At 39.2% G+C, this 27,867-nt stretch overlaps 1 protein-coding gene across 1 annotated transcript in view; it reads right to left on the bottom strand.

The window, feature by feature from the left end:
• The window catches only part of DERA (deoxyribose-phosphate aldolase), a 57,171-nt gene that overhangs the window by 21,263 nt on the left and 8,041 nt on the right, over positions 1-27,867 (bottom strand). Inside the window, exons 2-6 of the mRNA XM_067559158.1 lie at positions 21,789-21,886; positions 14,008-14,155; positions 12,427-12,522; positions 11,182-11,316; positions 4,707-4,835 (exon numbers count right to left, since the gene is read on the bottom strand). Coding sequence (XP_067415259.1) covers positions 4,707-4,835; positions 11,182-11,316; positions 12,427-12,522; positions 14,008-14,155; positions 21,789-21,886 — 606 coding nt within the window. The remainder of the gene's footprint in view (positions 1-4,706; positions 4,836-11,181; positions 11,317-12,426; positions 12,523-14,007; positions 14,156-21,788; positions 21,887-27,867) is intronic.

The raw sequence follows: 27,867 nt of genomic DNA, 5'->3' as shown, positions 1-27,867 counted from the left end.
CTGGGTCCTAGATTTGGACCTCATGGGGCCTGTCTGTTTCAGGCTGCCTACAAATTCAAGATGGCAGGAGTGACTCAGCATATGTTCAGAAGGGTTCCTTCACAAGACCATGGTGAGAAATGTATTTTAGATTAAAACTGTTTCTACAGAAACTGTGGTTAAGATCCCACCAATGTGTCTCAGAAAACTCCCTACATGCCTTGACAACTAGATTACTTAGATCGTAACCACTTTGGGGCAGGGATCGTCTTTTTGTTCTGCTTGTTTGTAAAGTGCCTAGCACAATGCAGTCCTGATCCATGACTGGGGCTGTCAGGCACTATTCAAACACAAATGCTGCTACTACTAAGACTAACAGTTAAACCACAGAAAGGCATATCTGATTTGAATTTCCAGTGTCCTCATTCTTTACTCTTGGAGTGCTCCCCAAGTAAGGAACCAGATTTGATCCCTGTGTAACTTTAAAAAAGTTAACAGGATTGACAACATGCTTCTCGTTAGTATAATTGTAGCTCAGTTTCCATGAGCCATTAATGAAGGTGAGGATTTAAAAAAAAAAAAAAAAAAAAAAAAAAAAAAAAAGCCCACAGCTGTATTACTCTTTAAATTATCTGATTCTTCTGTGGCAAAATATTTATTATGATAAGAATTAAACTCATTGAAATCAATAGAAGTGACTGGGTTCCACAGCTGTTTTGTAAATCAGGCCACTTCTTAGCATGCGTAAATATGGACTTAAGAGCTTAACTAGGCACTCGATTTTGAAAACCCGAGGCCAAGTTTATAACTTTAGCTTGGCTTCAGGCAATAACATATTTATTAGCAAAATCAGATCACAACCATACAAATATTTGTTTGGTTTGTTTTTAAAAATCCTCCTCTGTTAGACATGGAAACTGAATTACAATCATAATAGCAAAAAATATGTTGTCAACCTCAATTTTCTCAGGATCATACAATGGCTTTTTTGCCCCCCCCCTTTTTTTTTTTTTCCTTTTCTTTGCGTAAGCATGCATGCAACATGATAGTTTCTATCATGGTCCGAGACCTAGTGTCAAATTCATCCTTGGTGTAACTACCTAACTCAATGGGTCTGCTTAATGCTCAGCACATATGAAAATCAGGTCACATGTTCAGGATCTGAAATAAAGATTTAGGAGCCAAAACTAAGGCACTCTTTATATTTTAAAAAAAAAAAAAAAAAAAAATGGTTGCAAAAAAGTTAGATGCCTAAAAATAGAGATTTTAGGAACTTAACTTTAGGTGCACAGGCTCAGATCCTTTAAGATGCCTGAAGATCTGGGCAACAGCACTTCATTTTTCAGATATATGAACACCTGCACTCACACTGACTTCAACCGGAGTTTTAGGTTCTCCGTCAAGGGGACCAGATGTCCTGATTGCATAGGAACAGTCCTGATATTCTGAGCTTTTTCTTAGATTGGCATCTATTACCCCACTATCCCCTGTCCCAATTTTTCACACTTGCTATCTGTTCATCCTATCTTCATCTATTTGAAAATCAGGCTCCCGCATTTCCAAATTTGGCTCAGACAACTTGGATTCAACTCTCCAGTCAGTTTTGATTCCTACCCGCCCCCAAACAGAAAGCAAGAAATCAAAATAAAGAAGCATCCATCCATATTCACAGGGATAACTACTTATAAAATGAATCATAGCTAAAGGAAAATCATTAACAACAGAGCCACCTGCTGTACTGAGAGAAAACTACACCAGTTTTTTTTAAAAATGACAATGTATTCACATTATCCAAAATAACTTGCTAGTTTTCAACTATTCTGTATTACAAGAGGTGAAAATGATCAGCTGATCAAATTAAACTACAGTGTAATCCTTAAGACTCACCACTTGTCATGATGATTTTGATGTATGAATAAAAAACATTCATAGGCATAGTCGTCATCGCAATAGTATCTGAACACTTCAAAAACACTAATGAATTGTGCCTCTCAACACCCTTTAGGTAGAAAGTATCTCTATATTACATAGGGAGAAACTGAGCTACAGCGAGAGAGAGATTAAATGACTTCTTCAAGTCACAGAAGAAAGCTGCGGCAGAGCCAGAAAATTGAGTAGTATTTGTTCAGTGTCGATAATGTGCTTAGCAATTTCTCCTACACCAAAATATATTCCCTGTCCTGGAGAGCTTACTGTAATAACAATGAGCTCAAACAAGACAGGACACTACAGAGGTAAGGATAATTTAGGTGGTTCTAATTTAAACTTCCCTCTAATTCAATGATTAAAGTCTCTTCTTACAAGCATTGTGAAAGAAGTGGGTTTGTCGAAGGGGTTTACAGAATAGAACCCTGGTCCAGCTAGTTCTGAGTCTTCATTATGTCCCTAATCATGTCCCTAAAAGCTGGTGTAGACTAAAGAAATTTGCAGCAAGCTAATGCAGATACATTGCACTGGTACAAAAGTGCCTGAACTGTTGCTGTGTACCTACCTTGCAGCTATACCAGTGCAAAACACAAAACAAAGCGTAAGGAAGCCCTACATCATTTCCAAAAATCACTTCCTGTTTATACTGAGGGGTTTGCCTCCCACTTACACGGCAGCTTTTAGCTAAGGCCCATAGATCAGATTAGAAGCAATTTTCTTTGTTTTCAATAAGAAGGAATGATTTGGCACGTTTTTTGGAGTGCCTCTCAGTTGCAGATAGCTGCATCTGAGTGTCCCAATTATAATCCGACTAACCATTTTAGCACTAACAACGAGAGTCCTGTAGTACCTTGAAGACTAACACATTTCTGTGGGCATAAGCTTTCGTGGGCTGCAACCCACTTAGTCAGATGCATGCTACCCCTCTGGAACGTTTTAGCACTAAAATACTAGTTGATGTGGGCTGTTCATACAAATTGGGAGATTTTACATCTAGGGTATCAACATATCTCTGGGAAGCTAACCATTTTATGGAGCTGGTTGTAGTGATCATTCCCTACCTGCCAACGCATGTGAAGGTAAAAATGGGGGTTGCCCAAATCAATCTTTCTAGGCAGCTTTCACTGTATTTAAAATAGTGAAGTGACAAATATCCAACTTGGATTCCATCTGTATGGATTTTGGAATTGTTTGAACAAGGACCCTCCCCCTGTCTCCCAAAAATGTATGCAACCCTAGTCCGATGCACTAAGGATGAAAATGCATCCTTGTCATTTTGAAGCGATCTAAACACATACTATTGTGTTACCTGTAATTCCTATAACAGTCACAGTAGAACAGTCTTAGTTAAAGAATTACACTGATATTTATAAAATAAATTAAAGTATCTCTAAAAGAATTATCATATGAATAAAATCTACTAAGCACTTATTGGATGTTTTCCTTAATCTGACAATACTCAAACTGAGCAGTAGTTTTTCCACTGCAAATTTTTATTATACATTCTTACGAGGGCTTGTCCAGACAGGATGGTAGTGCACAGACTGTAAATATACAGCTTGTCACAAGTAAAGTCTCATGCGCGCACTGCATTTTCAGAGTGAACTCTGGAACTTTTAGTTCACTATAGCAATATCCACACAGGACTACAGCCGCTGGGGGTGCAGCAGCACTGCCTGGCTTGAAGTGGTTTCCATCATACACAGGGTTTACAGTTTTGTTCAATGGCTTTCAGCACTCCCACTGTACAAATTGTTCCAATGCCACTGCACAGGACGTTACTGTGTGGGTAGCTACTGCACTGTAGATTCGCACAGTGGCTTGCCATACACTAACATCCCTAACTTCGGGTGATATTCAGACCTGTGCAGAGGCCCAGCCCAAGGCATATGCACCACTTAAACTGAGAACACTAGACTTCAGGGGCTCAGGTGAATTTCATCCTTAATCCACAGATCTAAATTTCTACTTACAGAGAGGTAGACAGTGCTGATCAACATGAGCAGTCTCATTGCTATTGGAGGCAATGTGGCCTAGTGGATAGAACACAGGACTGGGATTGAAGAAACTCTAGTTCTATTTCTGTGTCTGCCACTGACCTGTTGGGTGACCTTGGGAAAATCACTTTGCCTCAGTTTCCCCATCTGGAAACTGGAGATACTAATACGGACCTCCTTTGTAAAGTGTTTTGTGATATATATTCTTAAATATATCACTTATAGAAGGTGGTATCATTATTATATGGGACTTACTCATGTAAGTGGTCATTGATATGAGTAAGGGTTGCACAATGTAGCCCAAGGTAAAGTGAAATACTTCTCCCATATATATTATTTGGCAAATTAATGTTTATAAATCCGATTTTGCATCCAGATTAGAGCTGGTTTTGAATTCTGAAATTCTGATCAAAAGCTTTGACATTTTGAATTTAGATGAAACTTACTATTTTATTGTAACTTCTTCCAGGGAAGAAGTGTCTGTTACTATGGGCTTGTACGAGAATAATACAATGGGGCCCAATCTCAAGAGAGGCCTCTAGGAGCTGCTATAAATAAATACAGGAGGAAAATGTACTAAACTTTTTTGCAAATTATTCTTCCCATTTTGTGACCAGTTCCAGTAAATATCATAGTGTTTTACACAAAACAAGTAATCTCTTATTACCTGTGATATTAATAGTTACTGGTTCACAAGTTTTGCCTATTCTAAGTATTTAACATTCAGCTGTCAACCCTCTAATTTAAAATGAAGATTTTCATGGCTGCATTATCTACAGAATGGCTAAAAACGAATATATTTACCTGCCATCATAGCTACCATGCTGGCTTTGTAGACATTGCTAAGTGATCCCAGCTCTCCTGTTCCCAAGATTGTTTTCATATGAGCCTCTCCACAGGCCTGACGAAACTGATGGATCTCTTCATAGAGGCCTACGGGAAAGGCATTTTAAAACTATAAAAGCGGATCAAGAAACATTCTCAAGTATGGTGTTAATTTCCACTTCTGAGTTAATGCAAACAAGTCTAATAATTAGTTATAAAACAAAGCATTAAAGATTCAGTGAATCAGTGTTGTGTAGGTAGACGGCACTGCTATATAGTTTCAAATTTATTTTAAGAGCTAAATGATATATATACTTCATTTCATTCAAAACCAAGAATATGTTCTCATCTACCAAACACATCTGAATAAGGCAACAGTATAAGCAGGACAAAGACTTAAAAATCTTACTGGCTAGCTCTAAATATACCAATAAAATGATATCAGTACTTCTAAAGCCTTTCCTGTACATTAATTAATAATTGTCCTGTACATTCATCATGTAACTTTTCTCCCTCTTTAGCTTTCTGCTGCTTTGGGCCTTGTTGTCAACTTTCTGGAATGTCTTCTGCTTTCTGGATGTTTTTCTTAGCCTGTCCCATTCTCTCTCGTCTTCCACTCTTCTTCTAATTCTACCCTTCGATGACACACAGCTCCCACAGGAGTTGCCTACATGCATCCAAGGGCAGAATTTGGCCCTTACTCTCATCCACAATTGATAAGATGAGCTAGTTAGAATTCAGAAAGGAGCTCTTGTATGAACCTGTAGCTATTAAATAAACCAAAACACTCTGCTTTTGAATCTGAAAAGATTGTCATAGCCACAGGAACGCCACACACTCAAGTGCCCTCCCCTTGCACCATAAGACTCTTATTTCAGTATGGACTGGAATAAACTTGAAAATATTAAGAGGCTTCTAACTGATATTCAAAAAGTATTAAACTCTGCTGACCTTATCAGATACTGAGGGATGAGTGAGGAAGCACTGGGAAATCCTACCACCATATTTTGGTGGAGACTGAAGTATTCTAAAACAACAAAGGATGGGAAATAGCTACTAGATAAAGCTAAACATGAATATTAATACACAGTCATGCTTTCCTAGTAAACTATAATTAGACATTTTGGAAAAGGGCAGATACCAACATTAGTGGCCTGGTGAAATCCAGTACGGGAAACCCATTCAGTGGAAACAATGACAGACAGCTTGATATCAGAATCAAGTAGATTCAATAATGTAGCGTTTCCATTTTTGCAATTTTAACAAAATAAAGATACAGATAAAAGGATGACAAACCAAACTCTCTTAAAGGTAGCAAATACAGATTATAAATAAGATTGACTTTTCAGACATGTATTAACAAATGTATATGAATAATAATAAAATAAAGTTAATATTTAAACATCTGGTGTGCAATGACCATGATAATTGTGGACACTTCAAAGCAAAGGCATATTTAGTGATAAATTAGCAATCCTCTCCCCATCACCAAGATTCTCCAAACTATTTAGTGGACATAGCAAACTGCTTCACTGCTGGTCCCCCACTCCACTTGCTGTGTTTCTGCATTCTATTGATGTCAGGATGTAGCTGCTATGCTTGATAGCACTGCAGTGTTCCACTGAGTCATAATATGCATAGTTGCAGACAACTCGTTAATGCACTTAGTGAGTCCCTTTATAGACACCTGGCTTCATCTCACTATGTGCCCAAAGTGTGAATTAACCAATGCTACCATACAGTCTAACATGTTTTATTGATAATTGATGATACTCCAGAAGCCTCCTAGATCAAATCAACACTCAAAGAAAACACAAAGAACTTTATTTGCCTGAGTAGAGCATTTGGTAAGTAGTAATGTGACTGGCTGATGCTCACGTTAGATCATAATGCAGTCTCTTTTTGTGGAGTTACTTTTTTCTGAAGCCTTTAGAAAACTGAGGAAAGCAGCTTTCATATTCTTCTAGTTCAGTAGCAATAAGAAAACTTGAATCTTTTCTCTAGTTCTAAGACATGCTGCCAAAAATTTCAAAACAAATGAATAGAATGTAAATTTAGGTTGGATGCCATGAAAGAAAAATTACCTTCCTGTAACGCTTGTTCTCTGAAGGTTGTGCTGTAGTTATAATGTTCTCCCCCACTTTTGATATGTACTTCTATGTGAAATTAGTGCTGGAATGAGTTAACTGCCTCATTAGCCAACGGCACGTGTAGCACCCAATGTAGAGGAATAATTGAGGATCCTCAGGTCATTAGTATCTTTTCTGCCACATTCTTCAAGGTAGCAATGAAAATGTATATATACTTTTTTCCTAACTCTAGCAGTGGGTATACAAGAATGTGTCTATAATAATTACCATATATTCAGAGAACAATTGTTACAGGTAATATCATGTTTTTATATGGTGCCTTTCACCTAAAACATCCCAAAAAACTTTGCAGTTTTACAGTACCATAGAAATGCAGCTACGGGAAGGGGGGTTAGAAGAACTACCCAATTGGTATAAGTCATATTGCAATATGGTAAAGAGAAACCAAGTTTTGATCAAGGATGTTGGGACAAACCCCCAACCCTATTTTTAAAAAAAGGCTTCAATATTCACACAGAGCAGAGAGGAGGTCATTTTAAGATTGCATCCAAATGACTCTCTCAACAAGCTTCATGATACTCCAGTTACATGCTTCCTAAAGAGACAGGGCTGAATTATACCAGGACCTGAACCTGTGGTTTCATGGAGTCCTGGGCTTTATATAGGGTTTGCTGCCAAAAATGTCTGTTCAGCTCCACCAGAGTGAAACAGCCTTCTTGTTTCAGATGTGAAGCTTAGAAATACAGCCTACACCATTGTGTAGTTTTCCATTTATGCAGCCTATTGCTTTCCCAAACAAAAATGTCACTGCCCTTCATTCATGATATGACAGTGGAAAAATAAGATAGTTAAGTACACAGTGCTCGCTGAAAAGTACTACTGCCCTAACAGAAGATTGTTGGGGAAAAGCTAGATACAAATTGTAGATTTACTTATATAAAAACTTATCTTATGGATTTGTTTTCCAACTCCCAATAAGCAAGATAACAAATTTACTTTTATATCCCACACCATTAGAAAGCACTTTAAAAAAAACTGTTACAACAGATTCAGACACTGATATTTCAAGTGCAATAAATATATTCAATATCTAAGAATAGCTTTAAAATAACTCTCCATATCATTGGATGTTCACTAAACACATAATATTGTCCAGTAACTTTTTAAACAAATGAAGTCATAAAACTCTTAGAAAATCTCATCTAAGTTTTCTATCAAGGTGACTTAATTATCACATAGTCTGGGGGGGGGGGTACGGGAGAGTTGGAAAGCTGGAAAAATACATAACAAAGCTTTAGCTTGCAAAATAAAAACAATATAAACCACGCACTTTTTTGTCAATAATAACTGAAATTTTGAAGAACCACAGCATGAGAAAACAACTATAAAAATACACTGGGGCTACAAGTATATGCACAGATTCTGTCATTATTATAAAGCACATGGGCAACGCAGTGTGGTTTATGAAGTCACTGCAACAAAGATATATTTACTGCCCTTGCCATCACTTTTCAATTTTATATAACACACTGATCCTGCTTATATAGACTTCCTCGGTCCTTTTTTTGGCTTCCTCAAATAAATTTGTAGAGTACAAAAAGCTTTATTCTATCTAGCCATTAGCTATAGCCAGAGTATAAACTAATTATAAATCATATATACATCTGTAGAACGTTAATCCTATGTATTGAACGTCAGTCTTGCAACAATTTCTCCTCACCCAGTGGAGTAGCTTTCCTTGATGGGCGAGTTAAGGGTTTTTTCCCCCTGTTAACAACACCATCGTCGTAAGGGCAGGTGAGTAAATTTTGTTCCCAGGATATTTCATGATAAATATGAGAGGCTACAGTACACACAGATGTACATTCCTACATAAACTCTCAGAAATTTATCAGTGATAATTCAGTGACCCCCTTCAGTGATAGGGATGGATGGAATATCTGAACTATATGTGAAAAGTGTAATTGTCAGGTTCTGTCTGAACACTAAGGAAGAAAAAAAAATACAAATACTGCGTTGTTTCATAACATATGCCCCCTGCTGCTCAGTGGTGGCCTTCAAGTCTGCTGTGGGACTGCAAACTCTGCTCAAGTAATAACATGGAGATAATCACGTAGAGGCACCCCTTTCATATGTGGTTCTCTCCTTGCTCATACAGAAAGGATGGGAGGGGAGAAAAGTTGCAAACTCTCTCAATTTTATCTCAAGACTTGCAATATTTGATGTCTGCTGTCCTCCGCTCCCAGAAACAAGCGATTACACAAGAACCTTAGTTTGCATTTATAAAATTTCCAGCTCTTATGGTTGTGGAGAAAAGTTTGAAAATGTGTTCCAAGTGAATCCTAAAAACTATAAAACAAAGAAGGCAAATAAAAAGACCGTAAATATTTTTGGGCTGGGCGGTTTTGGGGTTTTTTTTGTTTTTTGTTTTTTGTTTTTTTTAATCTCATGATTTTTGCATGCTTGGGTTGGCAATACTCTCTCTCAATCTAACTCTGAATAGGTTTAGCGGTCTCTGCATGGGACAGGTGGAAGGCGCTGTGCCCTTTTTTTCCCTCTTTTGGCATCTAGCTGATCTGAATACAATCTGCATTTGTATAGCTCCCTCTGCAACGTGGAACTCCCTTAAGAGGACTGTTGGTGGGTCGGAAAGCCTCTGGCTGTGGCTGAATGGAGTTGAGGAGAGAGAATGTTCTCAGAGCTAGTGTGAAAATGAAGAGGCCTCTTGTGCAGATAGCTATGGCCTCCAGAAGAACTTGGAGGAGGGGGAAATCTCTGAGTTGAACCATTTGTTTGCTTGCTCCTTAGGAGAAAGGTCTGTTATCGAGGCAGAATTTGTCCCTATCTGTTGGAAACACCATGAAAGAGTTCATGAGGGAATTTTTTGATTTTCCTCCCACTCTGATCCCATTCAGTGGGCTTTTCCACAGACCGGGCACAATCTGCCCTTTTAAAAATGAATTATATCACATCTGATAACTAATTAGTTGCTATGTTTAATAGTGGAAATATACTAGTCATCTTATCTAATTATTTGGATCCAACACAAACAATTATTCAGTATTTGGTCAGACAATAACAAAGAAAGTAGATTAAGGCCATTGATATTCTGCATAGGGTAGCCCTTCTAAAATTGTTAAATATGTTTATAGAACATTATTTATGAATAATCTATACATAACTGTATATATAAAGTGCTAGAAGACTGCCTCCACCACTGTCCATACTACTACTTCATATAGCTTGGTTTGTGTCTACACTAAGCAGTTTCTAAACCATGCAGAAAAGGTGCTACAGAATCACATTTGAACCCTACTAGTGTACACTCTGTTCTGACTAGAAGTCTAGCTCATCAAATCTTCGAGTAGCCAGACTACAAAGGATATGTCTACACTCATAAAATGCATTGTTTTAGAAAGTGTATTCACACACACATTTTAACTAGCATGATGCTGCCACCATTTAGAGCCTACTGTAGACGTGCACTTTTGTGTTTAAAAATAAGCTAGCTGATCACGGGAGGAGGACATATGATTAACCACAACCAGCTAATACATTAAATGGTACTCATCTATTCTAGAAGCTAAATCACATTTAACCAAGCGAAAATGATGCTAGCTCATTTTCTAACATGATACATTTCCACAGTGCAGAAGAGGCCTAACCTGGCTTCTAAAATGGTTTCACTTAACATTGTTCAAACGGTACCAAACTCGTTCCAAGAGCAGTTTAGCTTTGTAGTAGTATGGACAGGGCATCAGTGTCTCCCACCCCACTAAACAAAACTAATTGTTCACAACACAAAAATCAACACAACACAAGCTTTAAGATGGCATTTGAACGATGATTGTTTATATCTCCACATGGGTCCTTAGAACAAATACATTGTGGACAGCAGCTGTTTAACTAGGCAGTAAGCAGAAAGCTCAATGTCCTTCAATCTTTTACTGGAGCTCTGAGCTCTGAAGGAAAAGAGGCTCATCTAGTTACCATGGCCATTTCAGTCCTGGGCCTCTAATGAGGCTGTTAATATTTATTTTTTATATGGTCAGAGCACCTATGAGCCCCAGTCATGGACCATGACACCATTGTCCTAGGCACGGTACAAACACAGAACAAAAGGATTGTCTATGCCCCAAAGAGCTAACAATCTGAGTAAGACTGCCAACAAAGGTTGAACTATGATGGCTTTTGTGATACAGATTTCAGTGCATACCAATATGGACTAAGATCACCAACTTATTTACTACATCTGGAATCAAAAGAGCCATTCAGAAAGACAGCCACACTGATGACAGCAACCTGGGTTACTGACATGGGCAGAGAGCAAAAGTTGACTCTTTTTAGCTTTAGCAAGTGCTTACCTTCCCATTGGCCAGTGAGCACAAGGGTTCTGTTAATTACAATGTCGATCTCTCTTGCACCGTCTTCCACTGCTATCTTAATCTCATCTAATCGGATTTTCAGTGGAGTCTGTGCAGCTGGAAACCCAGTTGCCACTATGGAGAGCGGGAAAAATAGTGTTGTGCAGTAAGCAGACTTTATATAAATATAACTGTTATTAAGGCAGAGTGGGGGTATAAAAAGTCATTTTTTTCCCCCCTGAGAAGGAAGTTACTCTACAGCTCCAGTAAGGACTCAAAGACCTAGATGGAACCTAATTCATCCCCCACTTCCTCTACAAGAGCATTAGTTCTTCCCTTGGGTTCCTTAATCAGTGCTTTACTTAGTACTAAATGTCTCCTGCAAATGGATTTCTTCCACTTTCCTTAGAGCTATTTCCAGTTCAGCCTGGCCAATACATAGAAGTCCATTGCCTTCAATGGAGTTCTGCCCGCATACACAAAGGCTGAACTTGGCCTGATGTGTATGTTCTTCAGTCCTCTCAAATTCTTGTAAGTAGTACTTGAAAATAAGTGCAATTAATATGGGCAAGTAATTGCACAATATAGGTAAAGTTGTATGGTAGTCAACAGTCATTTGAATTTTTGTACGTAAACAATATAAAGGTGACTTGTAAAAGAAAAATATTGACCTTTTTCCCTCCTCTTTATGATCTCTTTTCCCCTCAAAACCACAAGCTTGTTTTTGCAGTGGTGTTTTAATCCTATATTCCCCATTGTCTCCCTTGCTGAAGAACTAGTGAAATGATGATACCCCACACCGAACCGTGCTGACTTCAGTGGGGTGGAAGGCAACCTAAAAACTGAGCTATTAAGCAAAGAAGAGATTTGTATTCACGCTGCTTGAAACTCGGGTTTTGATTTGTTGATGTCAACATCTATTCAGTTGTAATGACTAATTCCACTTAGGAGAAAAAATGTCTGTATAAAGATTCATTATGTCCACCCCTTCAGTTCAGGGCCCCCTAGGAGATCCTCCTCCAGCAAAACTTAGACTTGACAACTAAAAACTTGACATTCCAGATACTTTTTAGTAGAAAAACGAGGCTCCTCCTTTACCTACCCCCTTCCCCCCCACCCCTCCAAAAAAACCAAAAAACAACAACCCTTTCAGGTGATCTTCACCCATCTTATAAAAGCAAACAGGGCACAAGCCCACTGGGAAAATAATCTTTTAAATAATGCTTGTAAAGAAGAGAAACTTACCTGAAGCTACCGGTATGTTACAACCAGCAGCCTTGAGTGCTTTAACAGCATCAGCTACTCTAGCTGGATACACACAGACAGCTCCTGTAGTAATTCCTGCAAAAAAGTTGCAATCCACTGCTACACATGTATATTTCCATGGAATGTGCATTTTCTTCCTGTCCACAGTATGGCCTTGTGTGCCCTAGATATTTTTTTTTTTTTGTGGATCTTCTACTCTGCACAACCACCACCTGCTCTCCATTGGTTGTAGCAACCGTGACAGCTCTACTAACAGGGCTCCTGTGGCCACCAGCAGTGTTACCATCATGTCCCTTTAGCCCTGACCTGAGAACAGTGGGGCTGCATCAGCCGTAGCTCAGTTGCAGACACAGTTTAAGGCTGAAGTTCTTTAAACACCAGTTTCAGAACCATTTGGGCAGGGATTTATGATGTCAGAAATTAGGCTAACAGAGCATTGTACCTAAGGCCTATAGCAGTTTGACTAGCAAGGAATACAGCTTGTGTAGGCACAGTTTCACTGTATTTCTATTTTAAATTTTATTCTCACATTCCAAGAAATTTGGCCTGATATTTAATAGTTTTCAAAAAACCTATAAAGGATTGGAAATAATTCCTAAATCAGAGTTTAAAAAGGGGTTTGGGTCTTTCCTATTTCATGAATATAACTAACAATAGAGGCCTGTTTCACCACTATGTTAATCTAATTTTACACCATATACCTCTGAAAACAATGCCTGTGTAAAACTTACCATTGTGATTCATCAATCAGGCTCCAAATGTTTATATTGGTTTTGATTTGTGTGAATGTTACTTCTCAAACAAAGCACCAAAATCATGTGGCATTGTAAAACAGCCTCCTGCATCTGACACTATTAATGCTTCCGGGAGGTTACAATATTCAGCAGTGCAGCATGTATGAAAAGATGCCATTTTACTTCTGTTACTGAATAGAAACTGTATGGCCATATCAATGCCTTGACAATTTCATTCCAGTCAATACTGGGTGTAACATTTAGACTTATATTGAGGGCCCAGTTCTGCAAGATATCTGAGTGTGCCCATAATTATGACCCATAATATTTACAGACACTAAAAAAGCCCAACGGTTTATTAGGGATATCATGTGCATTTAATGCAAATAGATTTAGTGCCACCTTACTATCCAGTTATTAAAAGAGACGCAGATGATACAATCCTATATACATTCTCTTAATAGTTTCCATGTCAAATTCGTTCACCTTATAATGTAGTGTATTCTACAACTGCCCACACTGCAATCTTCATCTGGGATTTGTAAAGCAAGGTGAAATTTTTTCCCCAGATTTTACTGCATAACTAGGGATCAAGATTTTGCCATCAGAACTTATACTGCCATTTCTTTGAATGAGAGTATCCACGATCCAGCTCACTCTTCCAGGGCTGTTTGGATGTGCGGTGCTACCTCTAACATCAGTGATGTTCAAACAGGAGAAGATGGAAAAAGAAGGCATCAAGTTTATGTAAACAGAACTGTTATTCTGTTCCTAACCAGTTTTATATAGCCAAAACTTGCAAGTAATATAACCAAAACCATCATACCTTTATCATGCATATTGATGGCTTTCAAAAGATCCTCTCTGATTGGATGCTTGGCTTTGAAACAAAGCCTGTGAATGTTTGAAGGAGTGTCATCACCTGAAAGAGTGGTGAGGTCTATGCAGGTTACAGCTCTCAGTAGCCAAGCAGCCTTTATTAGGGAAACAAGTAATACACAAAATAATGGATTACATTTTCAAATGTGGCCCAGGTGATTTAGAAGATTAAGCCCATCTCAAAAATGAGTAACTTAGGCACCTGAGTTTCACTGACAGACAATGAAAATTTTACCCAATGTCTAAAAATCAGTTACTGTATAGTCAAAGGACCAAGTTCCAACAGATGGCACATGGATCAAAGGCTGAATAACCAGCAGGAACCCTGTCAGATGATTCCACCAGGATCCTAGGCCAATGGTGCTTGTATCTGGGGAACTCACTAAAGGAAAGATGTAACCTCCAGCTAACAGAGTGGTCCACATACCCTGTAACATATTAAATCTGCCTCATGCAGAGCTAGTCAGCATAGAAAACATACACATTCCTCAGCAGGCACATGAAATGTAAGTGCAAGTCACCTGAAAGCACACAAGTCCAGAATATGCACACTCCCATTACATTTTATAACCCTAATCTGTGCTCATGCATCAGAGTAAAATCCTGGTCCCACCGACATTAATGGACATTTTGCCAGTTACTTCAGTGGAGCCAAGATTTCACCCCAGGTTTCTTGCAGTTTTAATATTTGGGCCCTAAGCTCTAGGTGTCTCAGTTTTCCTGTCTGTAAAATGGGAATAATAATATTTACCTACTTTCTTGTGGAAAAAGTTGAGCAAATTGACTAAAATTTCTAGATCATGTCAGTATCCTTGGACGAAAGATGCTACAGAACTTCACAGAATTTGTAACTGTGATTTGTTTATTTCAGAAAGTTAGCTTTTTACATCAACTAGGTTTTTTTATAACCTATTTTAAATTAAAACAAAAATTGTTTTTCAAAAACAGAATATTTAATCAGCCGCTAAGAAAGGGATTCTAATCTCATTCCTTATGAAATGAGTTGCGAAGACAGATGTAGTAAACTGCTTCCAAGAAATGGTATGACTTTTTTTTATTTTTTTTTTAAATAGGAATTTTTGGCATTAAGGGAGGGCATCAATGCCAGAGTAAGTCACCACCCCAAGTGATTACACCTTTGCAACCCAAGGGACTGATTCTTCACTCCGTTGCACCCAATGTGGTAATTTACAGCAAATCAGAATGCTCCTCATATACTTTAATGCCAGAAAGAACCACCATGATTATTTAGTCTGATCTCCTGCATATTGTAGGCCACTGAACCTCACCCACCCACTCCTGTAATAGATCCATAACCTCTGGCTCACTTACTGAAGTCCTCAAATCATGATTTAAAGACTTCAGAGAATCCCCCATTTACACTAGCTTAAACCTGCAAGTGAACCATGACCCACGCTTCAGAGGAAGGCGAAAACCCTCCCAGGGTCTCTGCCAATCTGACCAGGGGGAAAATGCCTTCCCAATCCCCAATATGGTGACCAGCTAAGCATGTAGGCAAAACCCATAGGTCAGACTTTTGGGAAAGAATTTGCTGTAGTAACTCAGAACCCTCCCCTTCTAGTGTCCCATCACCAACCATTGGAGATATTTGTTGCTAGAAGTTGCAGATCAGCTAAGTACCACTATAGGTAGTCTAATCATACCATCCTCTCCATACGTTTATCAAACTCAGTCTTGAAGCTGTCAGGTTTTTTGCCCCCCACTGCTCCCCTTGGAAGGCTATTCCAGAACTTCACTTCTCTGATAGTTAGAACCCTACATCTAATTTCAAGCCGAAACTTGTTGACCGCCAGTTTATATCCATCTGTTCTTGTGTCCACATTGCCACCAATCTTAAATAACTTCTCTCCCTCTGATGTATTTATAGAGAGCAATCACGTCTCTCCTCAGCCTTCTTTTGGTTAGGCTAAACAAGTGAAGCTCTTTGAATCTCCTCTCATAAGGTAGATTTTTCCATTCCTCAGATCATCCTAGTAGCCCTTCTCTGCACCTGTTCCAGTTTGAATTCATCTTTCTTAAACATGGGAGACCAGAATTGTACACAATATTCCAGATGAGGTCTCACCACTGCCTTGAATAATGGTATTAACACCACCTTGTCTCTACTAGAAATACCTTGCCTGACACATTCTAGGACTCCATTAGCCTTTTTTTCATGACCACATCACATTGGCAGCTTAGTCATCTGTGATCAACCAATACACCTAGGTCCTTCTCCTCCTGTCTTTTCCAAATGATAAATCCCTCACTCATAGCAAACATTCTTGTTGTTAATCCCTAAATGCATGACTTTGCACTATTAAATTTCATTCCACTTCTAATGGTCAAATTTTCAAGGTCGTCCAGATCTTCTTGTATGATATTCTAATCCTCCTCTGTATTGGAAATAACTACCAACTTTGTCATGTGCAAATTTTATTAGCACACTCCCCTTTTGTACCAAGGTCAGTAAAAAAAAAAATTTAAATAAGATTGGTCCCAAAACCAATCCCTGAGGAACTCCACTGGTAACCTCCCTCTAGCCTGACCGTTCACCTTTCAGAATGACCCATTGTAGTCTCTCCTTTAAGCAGTTCCTTATTCACCTTTCAATTCTGATATTAATTCTCATCTTCTCCAATTTAACTAATAATTTCCTATGTGCAACTGTATCAAATGCCTTACTGAAATCCAGGTAATTAATTCTACCGCATTTCCTTTGTCTAAAAAAGTCAGTTAAATCATGCCAGACCAACCTCATCTTTCAGAATATATCTTTTGTAAAACCATGTTGTATTTTATCCCAATTCCCATTTATCTCCATGTCCTTACCTACTTTCTCTTTCAAAATGTGTTCCAAGACCTTGCATACAATTGAGGACAAACTAACAGGCCTGTAGTTTCCTGGATTATTTTTTCCCCCTTTCTTAAAAATAGAAACTATATTAAAAATTCTCCAATCAGAGGGTACGACCCCCCGATTTTACAGATTAATTAAAAATCCTTGCAATTGGGCTTGCAATTTCATGAGCCAGTTCTTTTAATATTTGTGGATGGAGATTATCCAGGCTCCCCAATTTAGTCACATTGAGCTGTCTGAGTTTGACTTCCACCTTGAATGTGGTAATTACTATTTCCATATCTTTGTTCCCATTAGCTACCCTGCCACTACCCCTAAATTCTTCATTAGCCTTATTAAAAACTGAGGCAAAGGATCTGTTTAGGTGTTGGGCCATGCCTAGATTAACTGTAATCTCCACCACATCCTCAGTGCTTAGTGGTCCCACTTCTTTCCTTGTTTGCTTTTTATTTATATGGTGTTAGAACCTTTTACTATTTGTTTTAATTTCATTTGCAGCTATGCTTTGGCTTTATGCAGTACTCACTTTATCCTTATTCTTTCTGACCTTCCATTTCTTGTAGGATTTCTGCTTTCTCTTAATCACCTGTCTGAGATACTTCTCATCCAGCTTGATCTGCAACCCTTCCCTATTAATTTTTTCCCCTTGCTTGGTGGACAAGCTTCAGATACTTCAGGTTAAAGTTGCAGAAACTAATTCCAAGACTTCTCCAAATTCAGATCCTTGAGTTCTTCAGTCCAGTCCACTTCCCTAACTAATTCCCTTAATTTTTTAAAGTTTGCCCTTTTGAAATCAAGGACCCTAGCTGTAGATCTATTTTTGTTTATCCTTCCATTTAATTTAAACTGAATTAACTCATGATCACTCAGCCCAAGATTGTCCCCTTCAATCAGTTATTCTGAGGTCCTCACTACTCACCATTACCAATCTAAAATGGCATCACCTCTTGTTGGTTCAGTGACTATTTGATGAAGAAATCTGTCAGTGATCACATCCAGGAGAATCTGTACCCTGCTATTATTTGTAGCACTTTTCCTCCAATCTATATCTGGGAAGTTAGTCTCCCATAACCACACAATTCAAAGTAATATTTATTTCATTAAAAACATAACCAGTCTCTCTTCATATCCAGATCGGATCCTGGAGGTCTGCGGCATACTTCAAGCACTATCCCAGGGGAACCTCTAGTAGTTTTCTTCCCCAAAGTGATTTTGGCCTAAACTGACTTTGTCTTATCCATTCCATCACTTCTAATTTCTTTAGTCTACCTCATCATTAACATACAATGCTACTCCACTACCTTCACCTTTTATTTCTATCTTTTCTGAATAGAACATATCCTTTGATACCCGTACTCCAATTTTTCTATTCTATTCTACCATGTTTCTGTTATCCCTATAATCTCTGGTTTCACTTCCTGCTCTAGTAGTTCTAGTTCCTCCTTTTTATAACCCAGGCTTCTTGCACTGGTGTGCAAATATCTTAGTGGTTTCTGCTTGTGTTTGCCCACATTCCTCACCCGATTGGGTACAGACGTTCTGCTGTTAGTTTTATTGGTATTGGCACCATTTTTGTCTTAATGTCCATTCTTCTACCCATTGTTGTTCCTTTCTCCATTGCTGTATCCCTTCTTACTTGATTTTCCTCATGTTCAATGTTAGAATTAGGCATGGAGATTACATGGAGGAGATGGTTAGGAGATGACCAAGTTCCTAGTTTAAAACTCTTTTAATCAGTTGTGCCAACCTCAGTCCCAGAAGTCTATTTTCCCTCCCTACTCAGGTAGAGTCCATCTCATGAGAAAAAGTCCTCTGTCCACGAATTCCTCCCAGTGGTCAAACATCCCAAAGCCCTTCTTATAGCACCACTGTGTGAGCCATATGTTTGACCATCATAATTTTGTTTCACCTTCATTCTCCTCCTCTAGGGACAGGGTAGAAGCCCACTGAAGATCACCTGAGCCTCCATTTCCTTAAGTGTCTTCCCCAGCCTGGTGTAATCTTCCTTGATCCATTCCACTGAGAATCTAGCTGTATCATTTGTTTCTCACATGAAGGACAACCAGTGGATTCTTTCAGAGCCTCTGGTGCACATTCCGTATCTTAACTCCTGGAAGACAGCACACCCTTCTGTTCTCCAGATCAGCTCTGATGACCTTCTTAGTAGGAAATCATCAATCATGCAGATCTGCCTTTTCCTGATGGTGACTTTCTTCTGTAGACTTTCCAGACTTTCTTCTGTAGATCCTCTACTCTTTTATTCTCCTTTGCAATCTCCCATGAGTCGTCCTGTATGCTCCTGGGGCTCTGAACTTTGTGTAAATCCATTGATTCTTCCCATCTTCTTATAGGACTCGCCGCTCTTCTCTTCTTCCTTGCTCTCCTTCCTTCAGTTACTGCCTGCTGTGCCCCTTCATTTTCAAACTCAGCAAATCTGTTCCTGAGCTTTCTTTCTCCTTCACTAGCTGGTCTCTTCCTCTGCCTGGTTCTTGTAGTCACATGCTTCAACTGGCCACTTTCCTCACCCAGCAGTCTCCTCTCAGAGTTCTTCAGTCCAGCTTGCATCTGCAAGTCTTGACTTTTCCCTTCAGCCTCCTCTCGCCTTCCCTCCATTATCTGCTTGAATCCCCTTCAAAATTCAACCATAGTTTCTACCTGCATCTCCAAACCTCAGATCTTCTCTTCCACCAGCTCGACCAGGTGACACTTCATACAAACGAGGTTCTTTTCAGGTACCCACTCCAGGATCATGTACATCCTGCAGTTTCCACATCCATGCATCCTCATTGTCTCTTCCATTGCTTGAGTCACCACCACCACTGCCGTCTCTGTAGCTGTCATAGCCTGCCCTCCTCAACTCCTCTCAACTAAAAAGAAAAAACAAAAACAAAAACCAAACCAGACACCCAAAATCCCTTTACATACTCCCACTCAAACTCCCCAGTTTACAGCTCTGTTGGCTGGCTCCTATGCCACTGCCTGACTGCTTGCCTGCCTTTACAGAACCCCTAATCAGGGAAGTCCTGCTTCCTAGTCAGGACTCTGCTTCTCACACAACCTCCTACCAGCCTCTGCAAACTGAACAGGAAAAAACAAAACAGAAAAAACAAACACACGCAAAAGCCCACTTAGTGCCCCTCCCTTCTCCTCAAATGCCCCCATGTATAGCTCTGTTTGCTGGCTATTCTGGTTTTATACCCATTTCACACAGGTACAAATGAATGCACAGAGAGTAAAGAATCAGGTCCCAAGTATTTAAACGTTCTCTAGCTTAAGAAGCACTCCAAGGTTTTTTTTAATTTGTATTTTTTATGGATATTTCTCAAACTAGCAATGGGGACAGACCATCTAGCTACAACATGACATCATTTGTGACCCTAAACAATGCAGGTCACTCATAGGAGAAACTGTAAACCAGCTTCCATAATGCCTTAATCTTGCTGTAATAGAATGAGGGGGGAAAAAGTTTTAAAGTGTATTTTTGAGCTATTAATGTTATGATTGTTGAGCAGTTCTTCTACCACCATAGAAGCTATCTTACAGATTCTTACACTGGTTTTCACATTGCTAGCACCAAATTCATCCTGATGTAAACAGATAACTTTCACTGTAGTCCATGGGAACTGTGCTCATTTACACCAAGATTGAATTTGGCCTCTAGCATCACAAATTTTGACAAGGGGGCTGCCTCCAGCCATAAGCTCAAAAATGCCAATTATAATGTAACAATTTCCTAATTAAATGTTCAAAGTTTCCAGTTATTCTTGTAGATAAGCAACTTTTTCCTACTCTATGAATTTTTACAAAGTTGGCCTGAGCAGAGCAGGTGTAATTTTTCTTTCAGACACTTCCTGTGGGTCAAGTTCTGCCCTCCAATATGGCAACCAGTGGAATCTCTGAAAGTTGTGCGTGTATTTGAAGGCAAAGTTTGGCAAAGTCTTAGGACAGTCTGCACCCTGCCAGGTTTCCTATCACAGGGTTCATTTCCATAAATGTTATGGATGTTGAACATTTATTAATATAAGTAGCATCTCAGAAGCCCATGGGACTTCTGGCAAAATACTGCTCAACAGTGTGGAGGCTGACGGCTGTGGGGTTCCCCTGCCACCCATGGCGGCTGAGAGTTGCCCCCAGCCTGTTCTGAGCGCTCTGGGACCCTTGCCACCTGTGGTGGCTGAAAGTTGCCAGATCCCTGCAGCCCACAGAAGCTGACAGCTTCAGCCCTGATGCCTCAGGGCATGTGGCGGAAGCTGAAGAGGATAATTTCACGGAGGTCTTTAGAAGTCACAGAATCCGTGACTTCACAATCTCCGTGAAAGACTCTCAGCCTTATGCATAATGGTTGAAGAATCAGCCCCTTTAACATGCACGATATACCAATTTCTTTACCATGAGTCACACAGTAGGTTGAAGTATTTTGAGTTGTATGTAACAAATGGTTAAGCAAAAATCACACATTTGGGACTGTTAAACAAAAAAACAGCTAGGTAGGTCAAACCTGACAGGAACCACAATCATGCCTTGCAACTTCAAAATTAAAAAATAAGACTTTGTAGAGAGAGCGGTCTGGGATACAGAATAAATATGCTAGGATCGTAATATACAATTTAATCCACTCATGAATAAAGATGCCTGAAATTCATTTGTAGTTTTGCCACTCATGAGTTATCAGATTTTTAATTTTTTTGGATAAATGCGTCGTCTCAGTTCAACTCATCATCGTCAAATACAAATTATTAAAATAAGACATGGACAGCCGCAATCTTTTAAGATTACATGCATCTTGAATGAAATTCAATACTACAGTCTAAGGGGGAAAGCGACTGCTTTAAACATACAGGAACAGAATGCTTAAAAAGAGCACTTACTTGCCAATCCTTTTTCACAGTCCTTCGTGTCTGAATTCGTTCTGCATGCCTTATAACTGCTGGTTGATTCACATGCACTCTTGAGATCCAGCCAAGGTCTAAGAAAAAAATACTCCCATTAATCTTAGTGTATTTTTAATATATTTTAATGGTATTTTAAAAGGAAAGTTCCTTCTCATAATTCAAGTCCTTTGAAGGTAGCTTTGGGCTTGTGTGCCCCTTTAAGGACTTAAAGGCCTTTCACTAATCCCAAACATTGGGATCTTTAGTAAACATCTTTAGTATAACACCTTGTCAACACTTATTCAAGGGACCGGTCTGTGAATCAGATGTATATCATAGAATCGTAGGACTGGAAGGGACCTCAAGAGGTCTTCTACACCAGTACCCTGCACTCAAGGCAGGACCAAGCATTATCTAGATCATCACTGACAGGTGTTTGTCTAAGCCACTCTTAAAATCTCCAATGATGTAGATTCCACAATCTCCCTAATCAATTTATTTTAGTGCTTAGCTAGCCTGATGGTTAGGAAATTTTTCCTAATGTCGAACCTAAACTACACTTGCTGCAATTTATGCCCATTCCTCTTATCCTATCCTGCAAGGTTAACGAGAACAATTTTTCCCTCTTCTTTGTAACAACCTTTTATGTACTTGAACTATTATATACCCTCCCCCTCAGTCTTCTCTTCTCCAGACTAAACAAACCCAGTTTTTTCAATCTTCCCCCATAGGTCATATTTTCTAGACCTCTAATCATTTTTGTTGCTCTTCTTTGGACTTGCTCCACTTTGTCCACATCTTTCCTGAAATCTTTCCAGGACTGGACATAATTACTCCAGTTGAGGTCTAATCAGTGTCCAGTAAAGCAGAAGAATTACTTCTCATGTCTTGCTTACAACACTCCTGCTAATCATCATCATCCCAGAATGTTTGCTTTTTTTGCATTCTTAACTCATATTTAGCTTGTGATTCATTATAACCCGATCCCTTCCATAGTACTCCTTCTTAGGCTGTCATTTCCCATTTTGTATGTGTGCAAAATAATTGTTCCTTCCTAAGTGGAGAGTACTTTGCATTTGTCCATATTAAATTTCATCCTATTTACTTCAGACCTTTCCTCCAGTTTATCCAGAACATTTTGAATTTTAAGTGTATATAAGTATGTATAAGTAGATACACCTATATACTGGCTTTTTGTTTCCTTTAAAAAGTTCTGAGTTAATTTAATGGTGATGAAGGATGGCAGATTGCCCGTCTTGGACTGAAACCTTCTATGCATATAAGAAGTGCAGCACAGAAAACAGCCATGCAACTTCCTCACAATACCCTCCAGTGTGCTTCACTAACCCCTGACTTGTCCCTCTAGGGGCAAGATCATGTCCAATCAATCTTTGGCTGCACTGTTCAGGCTGCCAGTTATTACCAACTGTGATGTGGACACTTGCCTTCTAGGAAATATACTCATGCCATCACTTTTCACCAATGCTACCACACAGCGCATGTCATGGTAAGGAATTTGGGTCACTATTGTCCTGGGCGAATTTCAACTCCCAGCCAAGAGATCAGGCCTTATATTACCAGTTTCCAGAATGATCCACTCTTTGGGAAATACACATGCCAATTGACTCACCCAAACCTATGAGATGCTTTCTGAGTACTCACTAAGAGGTGCTAAGCATGCTCAGCCCTTAAGGAAACTGAGGGCAGAACATTCAAAAGTGGGCACTGATTTTGATGTCTTATTGGAGACAATTGGTCTGATTTTCAGAGGTGCTGGGCACCTATAAACTGCAAGTGAAGTCAACAGGAGTTTTGGCTTCTCAGCCCCTCTGATAGGCAGGCCCAAGCTGTCCCAAGTTGAGCACCAAAAATTGGAGGCACCCAAAATCAACATCCACTTTTGAAAACAGGCTAACTCAGCACATTCCAGGATTGGGCCTTCTATAGCTTCGATTTTGAAACTTTCATTGGTATGAAAATGCAAAGGTTTTAATTTGAATTAATGATCACTTGTGTACGAATCTTCTCTGATCATATAATTAGTCAATGACAAAACTAAAGGTAGATGGATTATAACCAAACAAAAATGCCCTATAAATCTATCATTCGATAAACTGCAACTCGTTCTTTCTAAATATTTCTTTACCAGGGAATTAAGCCCTGTGGTCACTTTGCAGACAACTTCACTATGGACTCAAGGGTAAGATTTCCAAAAGTGACTAGATTCCACGTGCCTCTATTTTTTTTTTAAAGCCCAAATGGAGGAACTTAATTTTTCAGAAGCTGGGCGCTCAGCACTTTCTGAAAAATGAGGTCCCTTGGAGGAGTCTTAAATTGGACACAACAGCTGAGGCAACCAAAATCACTAATCACTTTTGGAAACCTTTGCTTAAGTCTTTTTCCTCATGGGACTCTGGTGTTGACTGTTATGCATGACTATGACCAGTTAACACATTTTTAAAGGTATTAAACCTTGTCTATGCTTGTGTTTAAAATCCTGTTAGTTCAAATATATTAGATAATACATTTTTAAGCACAACCCGTTTTCCTAATTTAGATCTGACTTGGGACTTGCTGGAAGCTGAAGGAGGAAACAAGTGTGAATGGAAGGTTAAGAGGAGGTGTGGTGGGAATGCAGAACAAAGGCAAGAAATCTAAGGTCTATGCTAAAAAGTTAGGTCAACACAGCTATGTAGCTCAGGGGTGAGAAAAATCCATAGTTCTGAATGACCTAGTTAAAGCAACCTAATCCTTGGTGTAGACGGCAGCAGATCATTGAATTCTTCCCATTGTCCTAGCTACTGCCTCTCAGGAAGGTAGATTCCCTAAGCCGATGGGAGAACTGTCGGAGTAGGTAGTGGCTACATTGAAGTGCTACAGCAGGGCAGCTGCAGTTTAACTGTGTTTATCAGGACAGTATCTGGAGACATTTATACAGAGTAAATAGCATGCAAAATGTTAACATCCCACCTTGCCAACATTTTCTTCCTACCATGTATTTATTTACAGATAATTAAACAAGCAACAAGCATGTAGAGAAAACATTGGCTGCAAGCAGAGAAATCAAAACAAACTAAGTGTGTCAAACTTAATTCTAGAGAACAAAAGGTCATTTACAAATTTGTAATGTTTCCATCAAGCCTGTAGCAGCATTCACCATGCACATCCACTCATGTTTTAAAATAAGAGAGGAAGGAATGTATGTAATTGCAAACACAGTTTATAACAGCCAACCGCAGAGTCATTGAGGTTCTAAGTCAAAAACCTGCACGTTTTGTCTCCAAGGAACAGCACTGTGGTCTCGCCCTACATCTTTGAAAACATCTGAAAGTGCTGTAGCTATAAATTCTTATAACCTGGGGTTGAGGGGGTTGTGGTTTCATCTCTCTAAGAATTTTTGACAAACGGAATGCAATTAGAAGATCTTTGAATATGCACATAAAAACAGTTTAACTATGAGATAGCTGATCCCTAACAGAGACCTCGGCATCCTGAATAGCTAATCTGATCTTGAGACCCCCTCAGTTGGCCAGTGTATATCTGGCTTCCCAGAAGCCATTATATACCATGTTTGACTAGGTCTAATGAGGAATTAAAACATGGATCTGTGGTGAAGTTGTGATTCTCCTTTTATATGCCAAGTGTACAGGCAGAATCATTAGACCTTGCTGTAATCTATCAAGACTCCTGATAACTTTAGTACCCACTGGTTGCAGCGTGACCTTTCAGTCCCTGTGCAAGATTTGATCACTTCTTCAGTACCTCATCTGAAATCTTTTACCTCTTCTCTAACAAGATCTACTGCCCACAGTAACTCTGGCACTGGATGGCAAACATGTCCTGATTCTTTCCAGACTCATTTACTATGTTCAAGGCTATGAAATACAACTGAGTTGATCTGTCAGAAAATTAACTTCATATTACCTCTTCATGGAGCGAAAAATTCTGTCGTTAACACATTAGTGCTTGTATAGAATATGGGAAGTATGCAGAAGAGGAAGGATTTGTTTGTTATAAGTTGATAATTCTTTCTTTCTGGGCTTTCTCAGGCCATAAACCTAAATCTGACTGAGCGTATGTCTACACAGCAAAAGCTGTGCACAGGCCAGCCTACCTAGATTACACAACAGCAGTGAAGACAGTACAGCATGGACTTCAGAGTGGGCTAATAAGCTGAGTACATACCCAGGGACCACGATAGCTTGTGCTACCCACACTGCATGGTTTTCACTGCTGTTATCTGCACTACCTGGATTCAAGCAAGCGTGGGTCTGTTAGCCTACACATAAACCCTCAAGGGGGGTAAGAAGAAACTTCCCTGTGGGTAGGTTATTCCATTATCATCCACTTCGGAGTCTTTTGCAACTTCCTCTGATGCACCTGATACTGGGCACTGTTGGAGATATGATACTGTACTGGATGATCTAATCCGGTCATGGTAGTTTATATGGTCCAAGTAAACCCTTGGACAGAGCTACTGAGGAACTCTGGGCAAATTCCTCTGGGAGGGAGAGTCATAGACATATATTTGAGGAAGTAATAAGCAAGTTAGCAGCTGTGTTTGGTTTGAATAAAAGACACAATTGAGTCTGTGACATATGAGAGATGGCTGGACAACTGGGGAAAACCAACCATCCCATTCAGGGATGCTTCTGTTAACTCAGCTTTTGTTTATAGCTTCCCCATTCACTACCCCCTTAAGTCATCTGCTCAGTATTAATTATCACTGCTACCACAGCACCAAAAAAGCAGCTGGGTGCTTACCAGAACAAATAAGACAAGACCAGATTTTTAAAGATTACAATGCTGATCAGAGCAATGCCAACATATCTTTAAAAATCTGGACCAAGATCCCTGCCAAGAAGAATTTACAATCTAATATTAGACATGATGCAAAGTGTGAGGGTAACAAAAAATGGTAAGGGATGTGGTGCAGAAGGACAAAGGTTATGGTAATAAGCAGTAGCAGATGGAGTCTTCTATGCAACACATACTTTCTTCAAGCATGCATCTCTATTAATTAAGAAGCGGGTGGGGAAGAGAAAACAAATACATATGTATCAGCAGAATCATCTCTAAATAGATTATCAAAGATCTCACCAGACCTTTAAACATAAATGTCTTTATTCAGCAAAATCAGGTCTCAGTCCTAGATTTTGTCTATTAAAGTTCAGAATATAACCATTAGTTTAAACAGACCTGTTTGCATTCGACGACCCCCCCTCCCCCCCGCCCACACCACACACACAAACTTTATGATTTAGAGAGTCTGGCTAGGGAAAACTATATTTAATTAGGCTCATTAACCTTGCAGTGTGAACACTTTTTTTTTAAAAAAATAAGTCATCTGCTAGTCATCTGCAGAGTCATGTGGCTTCAGGGATAAAAGTAATTAAAGCAGCTACACTACAGCTAATTAGCCAATATTCTGTAATCACTCTTAAAGTTTACTTTTTCCTCTGAAGACATCTGAAAAATTTCAAAACTGTAGTTAAAGTTTTAACACGAAAACCATTCCCTTTTGAAATAGATTTCTGTTGCCAATAATACTAAGCTATTCCATCAGTAACAAATAAATAAATCTGTTTCAATACATAATCTTATAAACACCCAAACTACATAACCTACTCGTTATAATGCAGATTTGTTCCTCACCAGAAGTTGGACTTTTTTTTTTTAATCCCTTTGGACAGCTAAACTGGATGCTTAAAAATAAAAAAATGGAGGAGGTGTTTGCATTTTTAGTGGTAAAGTGAGAAATTTAATTAAGCATAGTCCAAATCCAGCCTCCTACATTCATTTAAATAGATCTAATGAAGTCAATAGAACTACAAATGTAAGTAACAGCTCAAGGATGGAGTGTGTTAAATTGATTACCAAGTTAAGTGGGTTTTGAGGCTTGCTTTTTGAGTTAGAAACTATAATCATGTAACATTTTGAGGATCACCCAAACCCAGTAAGGGGTTCTGTCACTACATGCACTGTAACTTGAGGGGCCCTTTGTGCTGTGCAGCTGTGGTTCAATTCCCTGAGACCAGCATTACTTTTGGCAGGGTGACACCAACAACCCTTCCAA

This window comes from Emydura macquarii, unplaced genomic scaffold, assembly GCF_026122565.2.
Source record: "Emydura macquarii macquarii isolate MOO-44397 ecotype Brisbane River unplaced genomic scaffold, CSIRO-AGI_Emac_v2 contig_2205, whole genome shotgun sequence".
Classification (NCBI taxonomy): domain Eukaryota; kingdom Metazoa; phylum Chordata; order Testudines; family Chelidae; genus Emydura; species Emydura macquarii.
Note: the sequence above shows the minus strand (reverse complement) of the source record. Positions and strands in the feature narration are given on the sequence as shown.